Source organism: Podarcis cretensis (genome assembly GCF_951804945.1).
Source record: "Podarcis cretensis genome assembly, chromosome: 2".
Classification (NCBI taxonomy): domain Eukaryota; kingdom Metazoa; phylum Chordata; class Lepidosauria; order Squamata; family Lacertidae; genus Podarcis; species Podarcis cretensis.
This window is the reverse complement of record NC_137171.1, coordinates 90,806,065-90,826,301: the sequence shown is the minus strand read 5'-3', so window position 1 is coordinate 90,826,301 and position 20,237 is coordinate 90,806,065. Positions and strand designations below refer to the sequence as shown.

The following is a 20,237-nucleotide window of genomic DNA, read 5'->3' as shown; positions in this document are numbered from 1 at the left end:
CAGATCTTCCATTCAAACTAATATCTCACTGTGATTTCTATACCCACAATACCCACAGTCTGCCTGAACTGAAAAAAGAGGCTTTATTGAGAACCTTCAGGTTCCAATATACTGCCCCTCTGACCCATACTGTTCCAAATTTGTTGTATTTTGTCATTTTCTGAACTTTGCCATTTTAAAAATTCTATTTACTTTTTGTATGTTCTATTATATTTATATTTCTAATATATTTGTATCTAGGATGGCTGAATCTCTCAATTTCAGTCTTAAGTTCAGTTTCCCAAATTTTGACATCAGTGTGCAATGTTTTTTTTAAAAAAACAAAACCATGAAGTCATCAGAATTTCATGCAAATTTCTCTTCATATACAGATTTCTGTATGCAATTTTACCTAAAATACACATTTTTCCTAAGTAATATTCTTCAGTGCAGTGCATTTTTGTATGTTATTTTCACTAATAAAAGAAGAATAATCTTTATTACGACCATAGGCAAGCATAAAATATCTGCATATTTACCCAGGTATACGCATTTTTGTCCACATTACATAGTTAGAGATCTGCACTGCAGAATTTGGGCAAATTTGGAGGGCAGGCTCTGTTTTGTTTCTCATATTGTTTCAGAAAGTGAAAAATTAAGTTAAGTTCACCTTCAAATGTGAACTGAATTTTTCCTTCATACCTATTTGTCTCCCACCATTCTTCCAGAGAACTCAGAGAAGCGTATTTCATTTTCCTAAGTGACCCAGGTAACAGATAGGTTCAAATGAAGTTAGCTTCAGAGGCAGAAAACTTTGGACCATTATTTACATCACCTCTTCTCTACATACTTGAAATTCATTCCATCACTTTCAGGGTCACATAAATTGGTTGTCTAGTTCAGGCCTGGTCATTCCAAGCAGTGAATGAAACAAGATTTGAGACCAATGTTAAATTCCCATTTTGGAAATCCACACTTCATAATAGAAGATAGCCCAAACTTATTTCAGTTGTGGCATAGCTCATAATGGGGCCCAGCTCTTCATGAGTCAGTCTGCTCTGCTAACCGCCCATCCACCCTCGTCCCAATAACAACTTAGTTGTACAAAAGAAGTGGGGGGAAAATGCAGGCTTCTCATAGGCATCCAGCTGGCCACTGTGAGAACAAAGGCTGGACTAGATGAGCCACTGTTCTGATCCAGCAGGCCCTTCTTATGTTCTTATGGCAGGAAGAGCTGGCTTGAGATAGGAGAAACCTTGTAGGCCACTTATAAATGGCCTGGATGCTCCTGAGCATACATATAAGCTAGTTAAGGAGAAATCTGCAAGGTGTAGTCCAGGTTTCCCCAAACATGGGTCTCCAGCTGTTTGCGGACTACAATTCCCATCATCCCTGACCACTGGTCCTGCTAGCTAGGGATGATGAGAGTTGTAGTCCAAAAACAGCTGGAGACCCAAGTTTGGGAAACTCTGGCTTAGCCTATTTAAATCTCGCATTTCTTGCTACTGTAAGTGAACTACAGGGTTTGCGTGAGGAGGAAACGGCAGGGAAAACTAGAGGCAAAATCTCCTATGTTGGGCTTATTTCACACACATCAGAAAGCTTGAAATAAAACCAAGCATATTAGGAGGCAAGCCAGAGGAATTCACCCACGACTTATTCAGAAGTGTATGGCTCTTTTTGGGACATTTCTTTACATATATTTTTAAATTATGAGCAGAGGAAAGAAATTCTGGAAAGTGTCCTTTGAGCTTGTTTACCTGATCCAGGGTACACAGGCTGCAAGTTCAGAACGGTTATCCTGAAATCAACAAGCTTTCCTCAGATTTGGTAAGACTACACAGAAATACAGGAGGAGTTTGTAGTCTTCTATCCCAAGGCTACCACATGAACAACATCAGTAAGGCAGAAAAGATGTAATTGTTCAGAGGCATGCCTGTATACACCTCTGTTTCCTCTATACAATGCAGAAAGTGAAATGTCTGATTCACTTGGACAACTGATTATGGCACTTATTAAGGTAAAGGTAAAGGTACCCCTGCCCGTACGGGCCAGTCTTGACAGACTCTGGGGTTGTGCGCCCATCTCACTTAAGAGGCCAGGGGCCAGCGCTGTCCGGAGACACTTCCGGGTCACGTGGCCAGCGTGACATCGCTGCTCTGGCGAGCCAGAGCCGCACACGGAAACGCCGTTTACCTTCCCGCTGGTAAGCGGTCCCTATTTATCTACTTGCACCTGGAGGTGCTTTCGAACTGCTAGGTTGGCAGGCGCTGGGACCGAGCAGCGGGAGCGCACCCCGCCGCAGGGATTCAAACCGCCGACCTTTCGATCGGCAAGCCCTAGGCGCTGAGGCTTTAACCCACAGCGCCACCTGCGTCCCTTATTAGACCTTCTATAAGCCCACCCTTATTAGACCTTCTATAAGCCCACCCTGTGACAGATTGACAATCGCTCACTTCAGGAGACTCCCGAAAGGACCAATTACCCACAGGATACCATCAAGCTAAGGATGTCTCCTGAGAGACCATCTTTCCCACTTTTAACTTATCTTACCCCTTGGAGTGACTCACATAAACATGCAAGAAAATTAGAGGCTGAAGCGGGATAAGAAGCTACTACCCTGCAACACAAAGTTATGTAAACAAATCTTCACTGCAGTGTGCCAGATTAATATTATACAACCACATGTCACTTCCTGGACCACTCTAAAAAAAAAAAAAGGTTTCCGGCAGATGCCATCAAGCACTTCATTAGAACAATTTCATTTTTTTAGATGCTCAATTATCTTTTTTGGAAGACAAAAAAATCCTCAACCCCCTCCCATCCCTAGAATAGCACGTCAAAGGTCCAAAGACAAAACTAAATTGGGAAAATGGACTTTAGGTATGTAACATTTTAATTAAGAGGAAACAAGTTTGTTTGTTTGTTTGTTTGTTTGTTTGTTTGTTTGTGGCAGCACCTAATGATAAACAAGGCTTCACTTACTATCCAGATAACAATAAAATAATCTGACAAGGATTTGGCATGGAACAGAGCATAAAAATTATGGTCTGCTAAAGATACTTGAAAAAGTTTTTAACTTCCCATAAGATATATGTACACACAGACACAGACACACACACACCCCACACCCCATTGTCTCTGATGAGACACATTTCAGAGTTTTTCTGAAGCAACATGAAATGTGCCAAAATCTGTTTACCAGAGACAGAGATAGGATGAGCACAATGCTTCTTTCAATCTACCTGTCTCTAAATAAACAAAAACAAAGTCTAATCTGCTTCCAGAATAAAATGGTTTCAAAAAATGAAGAGTAGACGCACTCATGATGGGCAGGGTTCTATCAGTGGCTATTAATCATGACAGCTAAATGGAATTCCCCTGATTACAGGCAATTCAGATGGTATGTTGGCAACAACAACCTGGAAGCACAGTACACTGTATCATCTTGATTATTATTTTGTTCTTGGGCATTGTTTGAATCAGAATACTGGACCCAAAGAACCTTGAGCAGGTCTAGCAGATCAGTTCTTATGTTCCTGTGTGCAGGAACGTAGAGACAGTTTTAGGAACAGACTTCAAGATCCGTCTTGGGCAATATTGGGAAAGGCATCTTACCTCTTTACCCAGTCCAAATAAAGTGACATTTGGTAGTAACAGGCAGAACCTATAAAGGACTCTCACAGAACTGGAGATAACTGAGGTGGCTAATGTGGTTATCTCACAGAATCTGAGAAATGCTATGTTCCTCACTAGGGCTGTGGGTTAGGTGGGGTAGGGAAAGAGACTAGAAGAGAGTATGTAAATTTATAAAATGAAACAACTCTTCTTCTCCATGCTTGTGTCATGGTTAATCACCCAGAAACTCCAATCAGAACTATTAACATAATCATTCAAGCATAAAATTGCCTAAATGGAAGCTTGCTTGCCTTTCCTTTTCAGTTGAGGTGGGTTGTTAGTCACCAACAGTGAAAAATGAAGGTTGACATCTCCCTCCCTTCCTCCCTTTAAACATCCATCTTCAATTATTGGAATTATTCTTTGTCCCTTCTCCCCGTCTTGGGCCTTTAGTGCATTTCAACTGTTTTGAGCCACTGCTGCCATTTCCCCACAACATGCATCAATAGGGCACTGGATTTTATTTGCAGCGTTGAAGGGAGAATATTAATGGAACAAAGACCACAAAGCAAGCAGACAACATGCATGCAGAGTCATGCAACAGGCAGGATTCTGTAACAATGTTTTCTAATCTGCAAAATAATCCAATTGAAATGGCAACATGTGGTTCCAGGTTTATTAATTCTCACTGATGTCCAAATCAAACTTGTTCAGTCTGTAAAATAAAAATAAAAATAAGGATGGATGGGTAGGTGTGTGCATGGATAGAATATAAATCTCCCCCCGCCCCCAATCCTGAAGGTGTGAAATTTAATATGGAACGAAGGAATCCAACTGAGCTCCTTAAGGCTATTGCCCAATATCCTTCTGTTCGTATTTCTGAGCTGAAAATAAGTATTTTGGGATGGGGTGAATTATAGCTGCAGAAATGCTTTAGCTGTGAGAATATTCAGATTATTTTATTCCATGACATTGGTCCCCCCAGCCCCATTCCTTTCTCTTTCCCTCACTCTGGTGATCCCAGTCAATCACAGATCACGTAGTGAGTGTGATTACCTTCTAGTGGTCCATAGCCAATAAGATTTTACTATGTGCTGATGGAAATTAAGGCAATTTAGAGTAAGAGTACTGTTTATTGGATTACGCACATGAATGATTCTAGCCATCAAGGGTCAGATGGTGAATTTATGATGCTATGAGGCTATATATTTCATTACGAAGGTAGCATCATTAAGGGCAAAGTAAATTCAGAAGAAGTAATGCAAATTAATAGTGAACACTTTCAAAGCAATCCCTGGAAAATAATCAAAAGGTAGAGGGGAGATTTGCAACACTGCTGAAAATGTCCCCCTAAAAATGAGTACCTTCAGCGCAGTCCTTATTATTGATGCATAATTTATACAGTCTAAACCTTATCTATCTATGCAACAATCTTTCTGTGGTCATGGCAAGTACTGATGATAGCACAGATTTAATCAAAAGTGGGATCTTGTCTTAGAAATCGAAAGATGAGAACACCCTTTTGCAAGAATAGACTCCAGCTCCTTTAACTGCCGCAGCACTTTAAATACAGCAGAGAGTAAACAGAAAGGAGCAGATTCCATAGTGAGGAGGTACTAGTTATTAATGAGAGGGGCTGTGGTGACAGCTTGATTTAAAACTCACCAAATCTTTTGGAAAGGTTCCACCAATATCAAAAGGCTGCCATCACTTATTTTCATTAAAAAAACACTATAGATTTCTATTAAGTTCTATCACTGTTCTTCCTGGGAAGCGTATCAGAAGCACATTAGGTGGTGAACATAACAGATTACAGGCCACTCAAATAGTTATTTTATCATAACAACATCTCTATTTTTTTATTCCCATGACACTGGAACAACCAACATAAAACAACAAACAATCCAGAGATGCCATTTTCAGGCCAAATGGAAGAAGGAAAGGCTAGCTTGTTAACCAGGGCATAAAGGACAACTCCCATAATGCCTTGGAATGAAATAACAAATAAAACAGGTAACCTAGTATGCTCCCATATGGTCTACTTTGATTACATATCTACCAAGGCACTTCATCAGTATCCGCTTGCACTGTCAAACTCCGACATATCTCCCCCTGGAAGCAGCCATATGTTAGTCCAGGGTAATCTGATTAGGAACTAAATGCATGTTGCTGTTCTCCACACACAGCTCTTGATAGCCTTCCTCAGGCTCATTTCTACCTCTTGTTTCTACACTCACCATCGTCGCTGGTGTGTGGCTCCGTGCCATTGTCATGGTCTGCTTCATCAATGGTGCCTGGCTCACTGTGTGGGCTGTCACTAGAATTAAGATAGGTCAAGTAAATACACGTAAGTTTTAAAACAGAGAGGAAAGATTTGACAGTTTCTTGCTACTCAATGCAAACATAAATCCACATTTCCTAGATCTAAGGTCTTAATTTTGTAGCAAATGAAATATGGAACTAAACACCATTGGATCTCTAATACAGGTTTTTGTCAGGGAACAGATTTTGTTATTGCTGCCTGAATAAGTCAGGGAAGCACACATTTGTGTTTGCTGGAAATCCTAAGCTCACATGACAGGAAATGTTCTCTCTGCTAGCTGGTCCCATTTGAATTTATTGATCCAGTGGAAAAAATCCTGGGCTATGCTTCCATCACAGAGGCCAACAGTGACTAGTGAGCAGGGCCCAAGCAAGCTGTCATCACAATCGTCACCATCTGCTCCAATCCCTCATAAAAAACTGCTGTAAGAACCAGCTGCCTTCTGAGCGGGAAATAAAGGAAGAGCCATGCAGGTTCTGACTATCACCACATGCTACTACTGTCACCACCCAGAACTTGCCCCTTCGCTCCAGAGGTCGTCATTTAAGACCCAACTGGGCTGTAAGGAGAATAGGAAGAGAGGGTCTATCACCAGCAACTGTGATAGCATCACATGCAAATTTTGTCCTTTTCACAGACAAGTTTAGGAACAATTCAGATGCTACGGTGCCACACTGAGGGCCCCTGGAAACACATCTCCACAATAGCAGGGGAGTCCTGAGGTTTGGGCAGCCTTTACCAAGGAGTAAGCCTTTAGCCTGGCAGGCCCTGTGCTGTGGAATTCCCTACCAGAGGATCTGAACGAGTCATCCCTGCCTTCTTTTAGACATCACTGGAAAGCTGTACAGGTCAGACAGGACTTGGAACATGATTGGTTTTTTAAAAAAACCCCCAGTCTTTATTGATGTTATTGTAAGGTTATCTTTTTACGTTGGACACCATCTTGTTTGTTTGTTTGTTTAATGAAAGTGCAGCTTAAACATTTACATGAATAAATGAAAATATGCTTAGGTTGCATCCAATGTTAGTCCTACTTAAAGGAGCATAGGAAGAGACTGGTAGGTTTCTGAAGACATGGAAGTCATTCCCCAAAGAGGAATAGAATAGGTATGTTAAATGGAAAATAGGTTTATCAATGGGTATTAACCATGAAGGTTATATAGGACCTCCATATTCAGAGGTAGCATGCCAATGAGTATGTGATATGGAATGAAAGTGGGAAAGGGCTCTTGCCTTGTTGCTTTGCCTATGAGATTCCAGAAAGCATTGGGTTGGAGCCCCTGTGGGATGTAGGATGCTGGACTAGATGGAATTTTGCTCTGGAATCCAGCATATATTCCCAAAATAACAGCAAGTCAGAAGCCCTATTTGGCTGCCTAGCTTCTAGCAGATACAACACTATTTCAAACCTGTTCTGGCTACTAACAGTGCAATCCTGACTATGTTTCCTCAGAAGCATGTACCATTGAATTCAATGGGATGCACTCCCTGGTAAGTGGGGTTAGGACAGCAGCCAAAGAGACTTAAAAACAAAAGGAGTGATGGTTTGAACTGCATTTTTTAAAAAGCAGATGTGTCCAAGTAATACCCCTGCATTTCCTGACAGCATAAACTACTATCTCCTAGCTCAAATAGCAATTGGTTTCTTAAAAGTAAACTGCAGACACAGAGAAATGATCTGGATTAGCATTCTATTCTACCTGCAGGGATAAGGGGCTTTAAACCCAACCTGGATCAGACCTCCTGCACCTGCTATTTGCATCCAAGAAAAAGTTGTCATTAGCACCAATACAAATAGCAGGCATAGAAGACCACAGCATGAATTGGGTCAAGTCCAATTCATTCATTCATTCATTCATTTTTTAGAATATATATACTTTTAATATACCAAATGTACATTTTAATCCTGATCTCCTTACCAGTACTCTTCACCACCTGTCATGCATTTTTCATAAACGGGTCCTTCCAGCTCCCTGAGGCTAGGGAAGATGGCTTCATGATTGATTATGATAGTTTTGATGACCTCGTTGACATGAGCCTGGCAGGACACTGGATCCTGCCCATCTGGAATATGCATCAAAGTTGGTCCAAAGCAGATGGCCAGGTTGTAAGGATCCATCATGTTCTCATCACTGTACTGTGACAAGCTGCAAATACAAGCAACCCACAGCGGCATCACCAAGCCATCAACTATTAAACACAAACAGGAGCTCCACAGGCATTTCCTCCAGATGGGTGAAAGGCAGCCATCGCAGATATCAAGGGTCAAGTGGCACCCCTCCCTTACTGCCCAAGGACTGGGTTTGAACAGGAAAGAGAGAGGAGGAGGAGGAGGAGGAGAAGCAAAAAGGAAGGCAGTTTACAAGGGAAGGGAATTTACGGCTCCCTTAAATAGTAAGCAGCAGGTGAAAAGACTCACTGGTTGAGGAAAGCAAAGAGATATCTCATGACAATGATGACGGCCCGTGGCAAGGTAATAACGATTTGCTGGATCTGGTGCACTCGTTCTGCAACGCTTTCAATTTCTGCAACATAAGAACGTACAGCAGTCCATTGAGGTTCACAGTCAGGCACACACAATTAGCACACCAACTCCAAGGAGATTTGTTGCTCATGTTTCTCTTACAGACGCAAGCAGGGATAGTTGACTTTAGCCCTCAACAGCTATTTCCTGCATCTGCCTCTATCTGTGAGACAGGTACTTGATTTTCACATTTGAGGGCCTAAACTTTAAGGGGGATGGGGGACATTTCTGCAGTGGGGCTCCACCAATATAAAGTGCACCGCAATCTGATAACAAGCCTGATAAGAGGGCTTGTATATGCTTACCCTGGAGAACAGAACAATGATTTAAAGGTGTGGGAGGATACCTCAATAGTACATACTGGGTGTCACGAGTCTATCAAATGCTTTTTTCAGGAAAACTCCCAACTATCATCAGTGGGGCTCACTCATTTACAAGTACAGTGGCCAGCTACAACTGTGGGCTTTACTTTCCAGAGGACTTCCAACAAAAGAGGACAAAATTGAGTATTGGGGTGGAATCTATAAGTAGAGGGAAATAATTTTTTGCAGCCTGGAGATGGACTTTGCGTTTTGACAGTTCTATCATTTCCAGCAACAAGGGAATAAAGTGGTACCTCTGGTTGTGGACAGGATCCGTTCCGGAGCTCCGGTCAGATCATGAGGTTTCCACCTCATGTGCATGCGGCGAAACCTGGAAAAATACTTCTGGGTTTGCCGCATTCGCATCCTGAAGAATTCGCAACCGGAGGTGTACATATCCAGAGGTACCACTGTACTAGACGCTTGAGCTTCAATTGATACTTTTACCTAACACAGCAAGCAAAATTCATTTCTAGCTTTGGTGCTGTTGCTCTGTTCTCTGCCTAACAAGGAACCTGTGTGTTTTGCTTAAGTCATGGGACAAATCTGGGTAAACAGCCTGGTTTTGGTTTGGTTGGTTGTTGTTGTTGTTTTTTAAAAGGGAGGAACAACTATTATTTCTCTATCACAAAATCTATCACAGAATCCTAGGTGTATAGCCAGGTTTCTGCAGCACCTATCAGAGTCTCAGTCTTAAAAGTGAGACTACAAACTGAACTTGTGGATACAACACTCAAGCTGACTTCTGTACTTTTTCATTTTCCTTGTGTTCCCCCTCCTACCATTTTGTGAAACAAGTTCCCTGAGGCAACAATTTTGTTGCACTGACTGATCATTGGGGGGGGGGGGGGATAGAGAACTAATGCAGGTGTGTGCAAAATGGAAGGATTGAGACTCTGAATAGAAGTATTCTTCGTTGCTACATCTTGCTGAAGTGCCATATTTCTTGTGTCAATAGTAAAGTCATTCTCTAAGTTCCTGTCCTTATATAGTTAAAACACCATCCATACATGAGGGAAGTATCAGGAGGTTGGGGCACACCCTTTTGAAGAAGTATGGTAAGTACAAAAAAAAAAAAGCTACGGGGCAAACCCTATCACAATCTGGTGGAGACCAAGTATGCGCAATGGGCAAGGCATGTCAATTGCCGGGGGGAGGGTCAAAACCAGGCATAGGCAAACTCGGCCCTCCAGATGTTTTGAGACTACAATTCCCATCATCCCTGACAAGTGGTCCTGTTAGCTAGGGATGATGGGAGTTGTAGTCCCAAAACATCTGGAGGGCCGAGTTTGCTTATGCCTGGTCAAAACCAAAGAGGGAGGTAACAGAATGGAGTCATCTGTGTTTAGGCATAGCACTGCACACTGCAACCTTTTGTTGCAGGTTCCACTTGTATATACTAGATCTGGGACAAATGTTCAGCCCAGCTTTTTTAGCAATTTGAGGCTGAGGCAGAAACAGCACAGTCTCAAAGCTTGTGTTTTCAGTAGGGATGGGAGTAAAATCCAATAATCACTTCAGGATACTTAGTGCTTTTGTTGTGAACATATCTGAATATGTTCTGCCCACATTAGAGATTGTAAAGTAACTCTACGGCCAATTGTGAGCATTCCATTTTAGAATCAATTTCTGACCCTTCTTGTAATATACAGTGGTACCTCGGGTTACAGACGCTTCAGGTTACAGACTCCGCTAACCCAGAAAGAGTACCTCAGGTTAAGAACTTTGCTTCAGATGAGAACAGAAATCGTGCAGCGGCGGCACAGCAGCAGTGGGAGGCCCCATTAGCTATAGTGGTGTCTCAGGTTAAGAACAATTTCAGGTTAAGAACGGACCTCCAGAACGAATTAAATTCTTAACCTGAGGTACCACTGTATCTTTGTTTTCTTTTGACTTTCTGATGTATATCAACAGCTCTAAAGTGAATTATTGAATTTTATTTTTGTTCCCATTACTTTCCTATTCTTATATTGTTTGGTTATGTTATTTGTAGAATAAAAAACTTTTCTGGAAGGGGGGGATTTTGTGACATATTGGTTGGTCCTAATAAAGACATTTTCCAACTGTGGATTTTTCCCCCAATGGAGCCAAACAGCAACCTTTCCTTTTAAAGTATACAATGTAAGTATACTTGTTCAGCTACTGTATATTTTCCCCAGGAGGCCCTAGGATTCATTAACAAAAGGCATTTTGTGCATTAATATTGGTTCAAGAAAAGTAAAGAATAATTTTAATTTGAAAAATTAATTTGAAAAAGTCAAGCTATGATTTATTTTATTTAAATCTCTTCTTCCATACTGCATGTAGAACGTAATGGTTATCAAAACAGCTAACAATAAATAAATGATATGTAAAAAATATTCACAAGCTGGCTTTATGAATATAAAAGAGCCCTTATTCAAAAGCAGCTTGAACATTGGTATGCAATTTTAATTGGTCCATCTTGACTGGGCACTGCATGGCATTAGGTTGCATGAATTTGTATTCATATTTGCTGCTGTTTTCCACATCAGAGTTTCATGCAAATTCCAGTCTTCATTCCAGCCTAAGTGACAGGGAACTTCCTGTTTGTTTCGAGAGTGAGTCTTCCCTCCCAACCACATAATAAACAGTGGATTATGTGGCACTGCAGACTCTCAGGGCATGCAAATGCCCTGTGACATGCACAACGTTCTACGCTGCCAAAAGTCTCTCAGCTTAAGTTAGCACCGGCCAAGGGAAATCAAATCAGCTTTCTGTTGTGCGGCAGTCTGCAGTTTAAGCTCCAGAGAAAAGGTGGCTGCTCTGCACTCTGCAAGCCTTTCTTCCTTCACAGCCATATGAGATGATAAGCTGTATTTTTATTTATTTTTTGCTCAACCTTTTACATTTTTTGTTCAAACCGGATGGTGGGAGTTCGGGTGGAAGCAGCTCTCAAACACGAAATATCCGCTCTTCCAATTAAAACAGTGTCAGAATATAATACACCGCATAAATCTGTTACACTGAAATTATCACACACACAGCACCCTGAACCAATGTGGAGTGTTCCTGGCCAGTCTTCCAATGAGTCAGTCATGCACTCTTCCAGGATATTCCGTTAACACAGACACACCTTCTGCTTCCCCCTGAACAGGCACTCCATGGCTACTGCGCATGCTCCTCCTAACTGGGCTCTTAAGGGCAGTTGTTCTCCTGTTTTTTTCTAAAGGGTTTTCCTTTTTGTATTTCTGAAAACTTTGGCATTTCCCCAAGCCTGCTAATACCCCACTCTCATTTCTCAGAGGACCCATTTTTGCACTGTTGGCACTCAGCATCTGAGTTCCCTACTAGATGAGAGAGAGAGAGAGAGAGAGAGAGAGAGAGAGAGAGAGAGCGCACTGATTCCATTTGATACTCCCTGGCAATGTAGTAGAAAAGTAGGGGCAGAGAATAGTTAGGAGAGAAAGCAACCAGAATGTAAAGGAAAAAAAAGTGGACCTACTATTGTTGCTAGAACATGGTTTTCTAATACTAATAACAATAACAATTTTATTATTTATACCCCACCCATCTGGCTGGGTTGTCCCACCCACTTTGGGTGGCTTCCAACACATATGAAAACACAGTAAAACATCAAACATTAAAAACCTCCTGATACAGAAGTAAATGAGAGAACAACAGATACCATGACTTGCACTGTTCACTGGCATGGTTCATTACAAATCACTGACTTGTACTTACTTATAGTAGAGATCAAGTCTTGAAATCTTTCCTTAGGAAAGAGTGGATTTTCCAGTCCTCGGAAATACAGCTTTAAGACCCCAGCAACAGAATTAATGTCACGTTCATTTTGATCGTCAGCAAGGGGATCTTCACCTGGATGAATAAATAAAAAGTTTATACTATTAAATTCTACTTCTGTATTAGGCAGAAAATCCAGAGCACTTAATAAGCAAAGGGAAAGATCAGAGTAATTCTTTCATCCAGTCATTCAATACAGTATTGTTTTAAATGGCATGGCACTAGCTTATAACACATCAGAGGTTACTGACATCAGGATACAGTGGTGCCCCGCAAGACGAACGCCTCGCAAGACGGAAAACCCGCTAGACGAAAGGGTTTTCCGTTTTGGAGGCGCTTCGCAAAATGAATTTCCCTATGGGCTTGCTTCACAAGACGAAAATGTCTTGCGAGTTCCTGCGGGTTCCCCCCCCTTTTTTCCCCTTTTCCTAAACCGCTAAGCCGCTTATCAGCTGATCCGCTGATAAGCCGCTTAACAGCGGATCGCTAAAAGCCGCTAAACCGCTAATAGCGCTAATCCGCTAAGCTGTCAATGGGCTTGCTTCGCAAGACGAGAAAACCGCTATATGAAGAGCCTCACGGAACGGATTAATTTCGTCTTGCGAGGCACCACTGTAATGTGGAGTCATAGAGAAAATTTCAAGCCAGTGAGTACTGCCATTTGATATTCTTTCAGCCTTCCTATTTTATGGATGATTCATGAAGGTACTGAATTTTTCCATGTATAAGACAATGCTTTTTGCTATATTTATTTATTTATTCAAAAATTGGGGGGGGGGGTGTCTTATGGTGAATGCATAGGAGTTTTAAAAAACAACACTACTTATCTTCCCATGACTGCCGTGAAGAAATTGTAGCCACTGTCCTTTCCAGGTAACCAGCTTGAGCGATCTCCCCATAAAAGCTCAACAACTTTTCAGGTGCTGGTGGTCCACTGCTGTCCACACACCCCACCCCAGGCACCATTGGGGGTTACCATGCTGGTGCCAGTGCTTTCAATTTTTAAATAAAATATCAAAATTGTTCTGTTTGATGTTTAAAATACTGATTTCTTAATCTGGGGTTCCAAAAAAATAAGGGTCTTGTTATACATGGGGGTGTCTTATTCATAGAAAAATACAGTAACTCTGCTCAGCATGTAATATGCCCAATAGTTTAGAGTTTGGCCTTATGAAACAATATAGACAACAAACTGCTGTGAACAGAATTTCATCATAACTTGATTATAACATAGTTAAATATTATAGATACAGGGATGGAAGATAACTTAGTTCAGTCTGTATTTTTAAGCAAACTGACTTGATTTGTACCTTCTGAACTAAACATACATGGATTAGAGTGTAGTTATCCATCAGATTTTAAACTTCTCTGACTTTAGTATTTGGCTCCAAACATGCATTAAAAATATGTACCATAGGATAAAATATGACAGGAAAACGCACACTGAAGTATTTATCTTTCATTTGCGGATGTTAACATCTGGTCGTATTTTATATTTCTGAAAGAAACTTGCCTAGAATGGAATAGATATTTATAACACTCATTTAATAGCACTCATTTCACAAGAAGAAGAAAAGACATTTTGCATAGGGTCAAGACTTGTGTCTTCTTGGTTAGGCTGAATTCTGGCACTGAAAACAGCTTATGAGGCTTTCGCTTAAAAAAACTTGTGCCAGTAAAAGCTCAGCCTTAGGCTTTGAAAGATCCAGAGGTGAAACAGTATTCACATGTTGCAATCTGGGCTACAGCATTCTGCTATGTGGGAAATGGAATACAACAGATACTTGACTGCATCACCCTTTGCTAGAGCTTGTGTATTTGCACTACAAGGTGGAAGGAAAACAGCTTCACATCATTTTGTGAGAAACACAGACTTCTCACATACCTCTCTCAAATGAGTTCTTGATATCATTGACTTCAACCTGAGATCCAGGAACTCTAAAAATACCCTGTTGTTGTAGACCTGGACATAAAACAAGAGGTAAAAGAAAGGCTTATTGCAGTATTTTTAATATCAGTCATTTCTTTCAATTTAGAATATCAGTCATTTCTTTCCACTGCAAACCGCCCTGAGAGCTCCAGGTATGATGCGGTATATAAATTCAATAAATAAGAATAATAATAATGCTGAAAGAATAAAAATATAATTGAGAAAAATGTAAATTAGGACTGATTTTCACTTCTAAATGCTCTAGTACTAGGGAAAGCAACTGAAGGCTCAGATGTTATCCACAGTCCACCAAGGCTTACACCCAGCCTACAAACCAGTGAATGCACTGCTAGAGTCTGGACAGGTGTGTTTGGCGGGTGTCAGGGCGGGTGCTGAGAGCAGATCAGCAACAACTCACAAAGTGTCAGTGAAATTAATTCTTTATTCAAAGAAACAAAACAGCTCAGGCCTAGTGAGCACAGCCACTCTTCCCAGTATATCTTGCCCCAATGAGGCAGTTGCAATGACTGAAGGTCCCTGCCTTCCCATAGCTCTCTATGCCTCCTCCCCCCCTGGTCCTTCCCAAGTAATCTGAGACTCCGATGCCTTGTCTGTCTCTGCTCTACTCTCTTCACTTCCCTGTGAGTTAGGAGAGACTGGAGGGAGGGGAGCTGGTCGAAGCAGGAGGGGGAGACTCCCTGGATTCTGCAGCGGCCTGTGTCATCTCTGCCTCTTGGCCCCCTCTGTTCTCCAGCCTCCGCTTCTGCTTCTGGCCTGCTCTCTACAGCCTCTTCCTGCTCACTAAGTCCTGTTACCTCTTCAGCTTCCGACACACCCTCCTCCCAGTCTGCTCCCTCTTCTCCCTCTGACCACTCATCATCGTCCCACCACGAATCCTCTGGCTCTGAGCCTTCTTCCCCTGGGGGTTCCCCAGCTGGTGCCTCGCACCATTCCTCTGCATCCAGCCAGTCCATGACAGCTTTTGGGGGAGAAAGAGAACTTTTCCCAACAGAGAAAACCTTGAATAAGCTGCATATGGTTAATGGGCCTTACATCACCTACCCTGCACTAGAACAATGCAGATACCTTATCATGATCTTGGATACACCGCAATAGATGGAAAGGCATCAGTTGATTTCTTTCCCAAGTGTCTGGACTGAGGTCCACAAAAGCCAGGAAGAGCACATACAACCCAAGAATTTATCACACACAAAAAGTTATTGTGTTGATGCTAAATCAATGCTATAGAAAATAACAAGAATTAAGACTCAGGCCCATATGATTAAGCAATGAAACAGGCATATCTGTTTGCATTTCAGGCAGAAGAAGTTCTTGAACAGAGAGACTTTCTTAGAAAAACTATAGCCAGCGGGGAGGCTACCAAAAGAACTTACCATATAAGTTGATGTACCGAATGCAACTTTCGACCACAAGTGGAATAGCCTGTCCTGAATCCTTTGAAATAACAATCAAATAAAGAAAAATTGAACATACTGATTTGATGAAGTCAGTGTTTTAGAAAACACATTCTAGCAAAGATTGCACAAAAAGTCTCAGGTTGGAAAAAGAGCACCATTAGTTTAATCATAAGAGCAATAAATTAAGATAACAATCGCTGCAAGTATCTGAAACAGCACTTCACATATCCTACATACTGTCAGCTTTGAGAAAAATCATAAATTAGAAGCTGGTCCCTGGAATCAATCTGACTTAGTCTGAAGCAACGTATGGGGTATTATGCAGCTGGATCATAACTATCACTTTACAGAAATGTAGCTATGAGCCAGGCCTTCTGTAAAAATGCGCTATTGCTTGGTTGTACCATTCAAATGTTTTCAAACCAAGAACTGTTGCCTAGAGGCAAACATTTTTGAAATGCTAGCCTGAATCACAGAGGAAGGCAAGGGGAAAAGTTATCCTTGCATGAGTTTTGTCTTTTGTATCCATCACTAAAAACTTAATGTGAACTATAAGAGTATAGCGTATTTTTTGGCAAGGGATTACAATTGTTTCCCTTAAATTTAGATTATGCTCATATTATATAAACATATATGGTTTTTTCCCCCAGAAAGGGGGGGGCCTCTTCTAGTAAATACCTGGTTTCTGGTTCGAGCATTCCTTCTTCCTCTGATAAGCAAACAAAGCAGCAAAGTAGGGAAAAAAGAAAAGGTTAAGCAAGAATAAGATCAGTTAAAGTAAGCACAACTTCCAGAGGCTATGAAAGCTCAAATGCAATGGCAGCTTAGAAGGATCTAGTTGAAGCTCCAACACCCCATATAACTGCTTAGTATGCAATCTCTTGTCCTCAGTGACCAACTTTCAGATTACTCTTATAGTAATTTATTGCATTCTCCTCATCCCCATATTTAGTTCTTCCAACAGACACACACACCCCCCCCCTCCTCAGACCTCCACATTCACAGGCATCAGCAAGACTATCTCACAGCCCTGCTGGCAAGAAAGTGAAGATTTTGCCTGTCAAGTTATGGGCATGCCTTAGTTGGCTCTTGGAAGTTTGTTTCTTTGACACATTTCTTCCTCTTTGTGGGTGGTTTGGATTATTATTTTTTGCTGCTCTGGTTTAATTTTTATATGTGCATTGTTTTATATTTATATTTTAGTTTGATTTTTTATTTTGTAAGCTTCTTTGAAGGCCTTCTATGTGGAAAACAATGTAAAGTATTAATATCAATCTATACATAAAGCAAACCTTTCATAATGGGTAGATATTTCTTTGTTGTTGTTTTCTGTGGCTGAGACCCATAATGAATATACCTCAACTTTTCTTTTTTTTTTAAAAAAGGAGCATACTTTAGGATGTACTTAACCATCTATTTTGCTACCTGGGGCATAAGAAAGAATCACAGGAGAACAAATAGAATTATCACCTCAGAGTAATATATCTCTCTCTGGAGTTATTAAGAAAGCTCAGTTGAAATGGAGGCAAGCTTTCTTTTTCTTCTTACCCTGCTTCTAGGAAAACATAGAGCTGCTCCTTTGGTTTTGATCTGACACTGCAATCTTATTGCTTGAAAATTCACCACCACTAGTTTCCTTCAGGAATATCTTTACTGGAAGTGGGTCAATCCTTTTCAGATAGATTTCTAGTGACATTAGTTCCTTTGGCGCAACACTGAGTATGAAGCTTAATGTAACTGGAATAAATTTTAAAAATACATTTGATAGTCCAACCATGTTTATAATCACTAGCTAAAAAGTAGTGGCTGGTCAGTTTCAAGTGTGGTTGAATGAAGCAAATTATCTTGGCCTATTTCATAGTGGTTCTAGAGTTTGTTTTTGTACTGGAATGGCAATTGTTTGCCCAAAGTGATGACTTTCATTAGGAGAAAGACTGGGGGAGTGCAACATTGCTTATTCTTCTTGATCTCTCGAGTGGCTTTTGATACTATTGGTGTCACTCTATGACTTGGTGGCCCTGTTATATGATAGTTCTGCACCTACTTACAGGGCCAGTTCCAGAAATTCCTGTGTGTCAACCCACTGAAAACATCATATTCGTCATATAAAAAATAATCATGAGACACTTTTTGGGTAGCTGGTGGCTGAACATTATACATCTGAATGGTTTGAAGTGGTGGCAGTGTTAGATATTGGGGCATGCAGTAACAACATGTTGATCGGTACATTGCTCTTGGAGTTGTTAAGCCCCTCACACCAGATGGCTGAACTAGCACAAAATGGCTTCATTCATGAACATTTTGACTGCTCAGGGAACTCATGCCTCACAGTTCCTGGCCAGGTTTTCTGACAGAACTGATCTTTATACGTGGAGCTCTTCCATGCAAGGAGGGAGCATGGTCAAAGTTGGCAAGACTCTTTCTGGTGCAGTTTGCTCAGAGAGGTGATAGGTGCAGGGTTGGGCACGGCTGCTGATGGGGCTCCTTTCACGGCTTTATACAGCGCATGGAGAGAGGTTGTGTCAACCCCTCGAAGGTGAATGAATGAAGATGGCATAGGCAGTGGACCACGCAATAGGAAATTAATGGAAAAGGGTAGGTGGAGAACGAGGGCTTGAAGTCAAGCTAGAGGAGACAGGGATGACAAAAGGAACTTCCTTGAATTCAGGTGGTACCATAAATAGGAAGTGCGAGGGAAGAGGGAAAGCTAGGCATTAACAAGAAGGAAGGTAGCTCAAAGAAGTGGGGGAAATTCAACTGTGATGTCACTTCCTGATTTTACTTATTCCACAAAGATCTCAGAGCAGCTTATATAAGGGTCCTCATGTGGCCTTGCACCCAGACAGCTTTAGAGGGTCACACCTAGTTAGTAAAATTGCATTGGAGGCCTTCATACTTCTCTCTGGGATTTACATTAGACCCTGTGATGGCAAAGTCCTGAGAGCAGGACAAGCTCTTCGACTTGACTTGATTAATACGCACCATAGACTTTTATAGCTGTCCGTTCCCCATGTATATAGACAAAATCAGAGACAAGACTACTGGAGTCAAGACTACTGGAGCCATTAAAAAAGCAATTTGTTCCTGTGCTGGAATAATAGTAATGGGAAAGCTAAAATGTGTTTCTCTTTGCAATAATCAGTACTGCTTTAAAGAATACAAATCTTTCTAAATTCCTAAATCAGCATCCTATTTTTAAGCTGTGCCTAAGGCATAAAACTGAATGCTGAATGGAGATTGACTCCAAAATGGCAGCAATTCTTCAGCCCACTCAAAGCTTCTATTTCCTCAATGTCTGTTACACCACAGCTCTTTCCAAATAGCAGTGAGATCAATGCATCTTCTTCTATAGCACTCAGTGCAATCCTGGATGTTGTGCATATTAATCTTTTATGGGATGGAGTGGGGACGTAAAAATGAGCCTGCCAAATGCTTATTTAAAGACGTGCACAACTTTGCTGAACAGTTTTAACACAACTATATTAGGCTCATGTAAATAAAATAGTGAAAATACCTAGCTTGTCATTCAGTTAGCCGTACACAGGACAGGTATGCAGAAAGCTCCCGCCACCCCACTCAGTCCTTACAAACTGTGAGCCAAAGCTTGTTATTTCTTTTTTCTCACAGCCATTGGAGAACAAGTTGCTGAAATATTATTATTATTATTATTATTATTATTATTATTATTATTATCATCCAGGGCTTTTTTTAGCCGGAATTCACTGGAACTCAGTTCCAGCAGCTCTTAGGTGGGCGGCATTGCCATTCTAAGAGAACAATGGAGGTGTTCATGATGTGTTCCGGCACTTTTTCCCTAGAAAAATAGCACTGACTTTATTATTCTTTTAAAGGTGGACATCCAGAATTTTCCAGAAGTAGGGGGTAGGAAGGGTACCTCAACATGGGTCAAACTTTCTCAGTCACTCCCCTCTGTCACTTTCCTTCAAAACAAACATTCAGGAGTTGTCTGCCTGTGGAATAAATCGTCGACTATACATTTTGTTTCTGCTAATAGCATCTTGCCTTTCTTAAATTACAAAGAGCCATATCAGTCTGAGCACCCTAATCTTTTAAGGATTTTTGTTTAACTCTGATCCACTGCAAATCTCTTTTAACGGAAGGCAGGCATGCTGCATTTAAATTCCAGGATGTTCATATAAACAGCAGCTTATAAAACCTCAGTAGTTCTGCCTGCAGTGATAAGATATGGCAGATTGCAATTAGCATGCTGACAGCCACAAAGAGTGTTGCGCTTCCATACTGTTCCACAAGGGTCATTACACTTATCTCATCCCTCCCAGTTGGCACAAATAGGAGTGAT

The 20,237-nt window shown here is 41.2% G+C and overlaps 1 protein-coding gene across 3 annotated transcripts in view; it reads right to left on the bottom strand.

Moving 5' to 3' along the window:
* SRGAP3 (SLIT-ROBO Rho GTPase activating protein 3) overlaps positions 1-20,237 on the bottom strand; it is a 188,321-nt gene that overhangs the window by 12,964 nt on the left and 155,120 nt on the right. The window contains exons 12-18 of one of the 3 annotated variants that reach the window (XM_079958669.1): positions 16,595-16,625; positions 15,893-15,953; positions 14,454-14,531; positions 12,509-12,643; positions 8,340-8,445; positions 7,840-8,067; positions 5,835-5,914 (exon numbers count right to left, since the gene is read on the bottom strand). In XM_079958669.1, coding sequence (XP_079814795.1) covers positions 5,835-5,914; positions 7,840-8,067; positions 8,340-8,445; positions 12,509-12,643; positions 14,454-14,531; positions 15,893-15,953; positions 16,595-16,625 — 719 coding nt within the window. Of the gene's footprint in view, positions 1-2,390; positions 4,313-5,834; positions 5,915-7,839; positions 8,068-8,339; positions 8,446-12,508; positions 12,644-14,453; positions 14,532-15,892; positions 15,954-16,594; positions 16,626-20,237 lie in introns of those variants that run through there. The other 2 variants (XM_079958670.1, XM_079958668.1) reach the window with 2 other exon arrangements.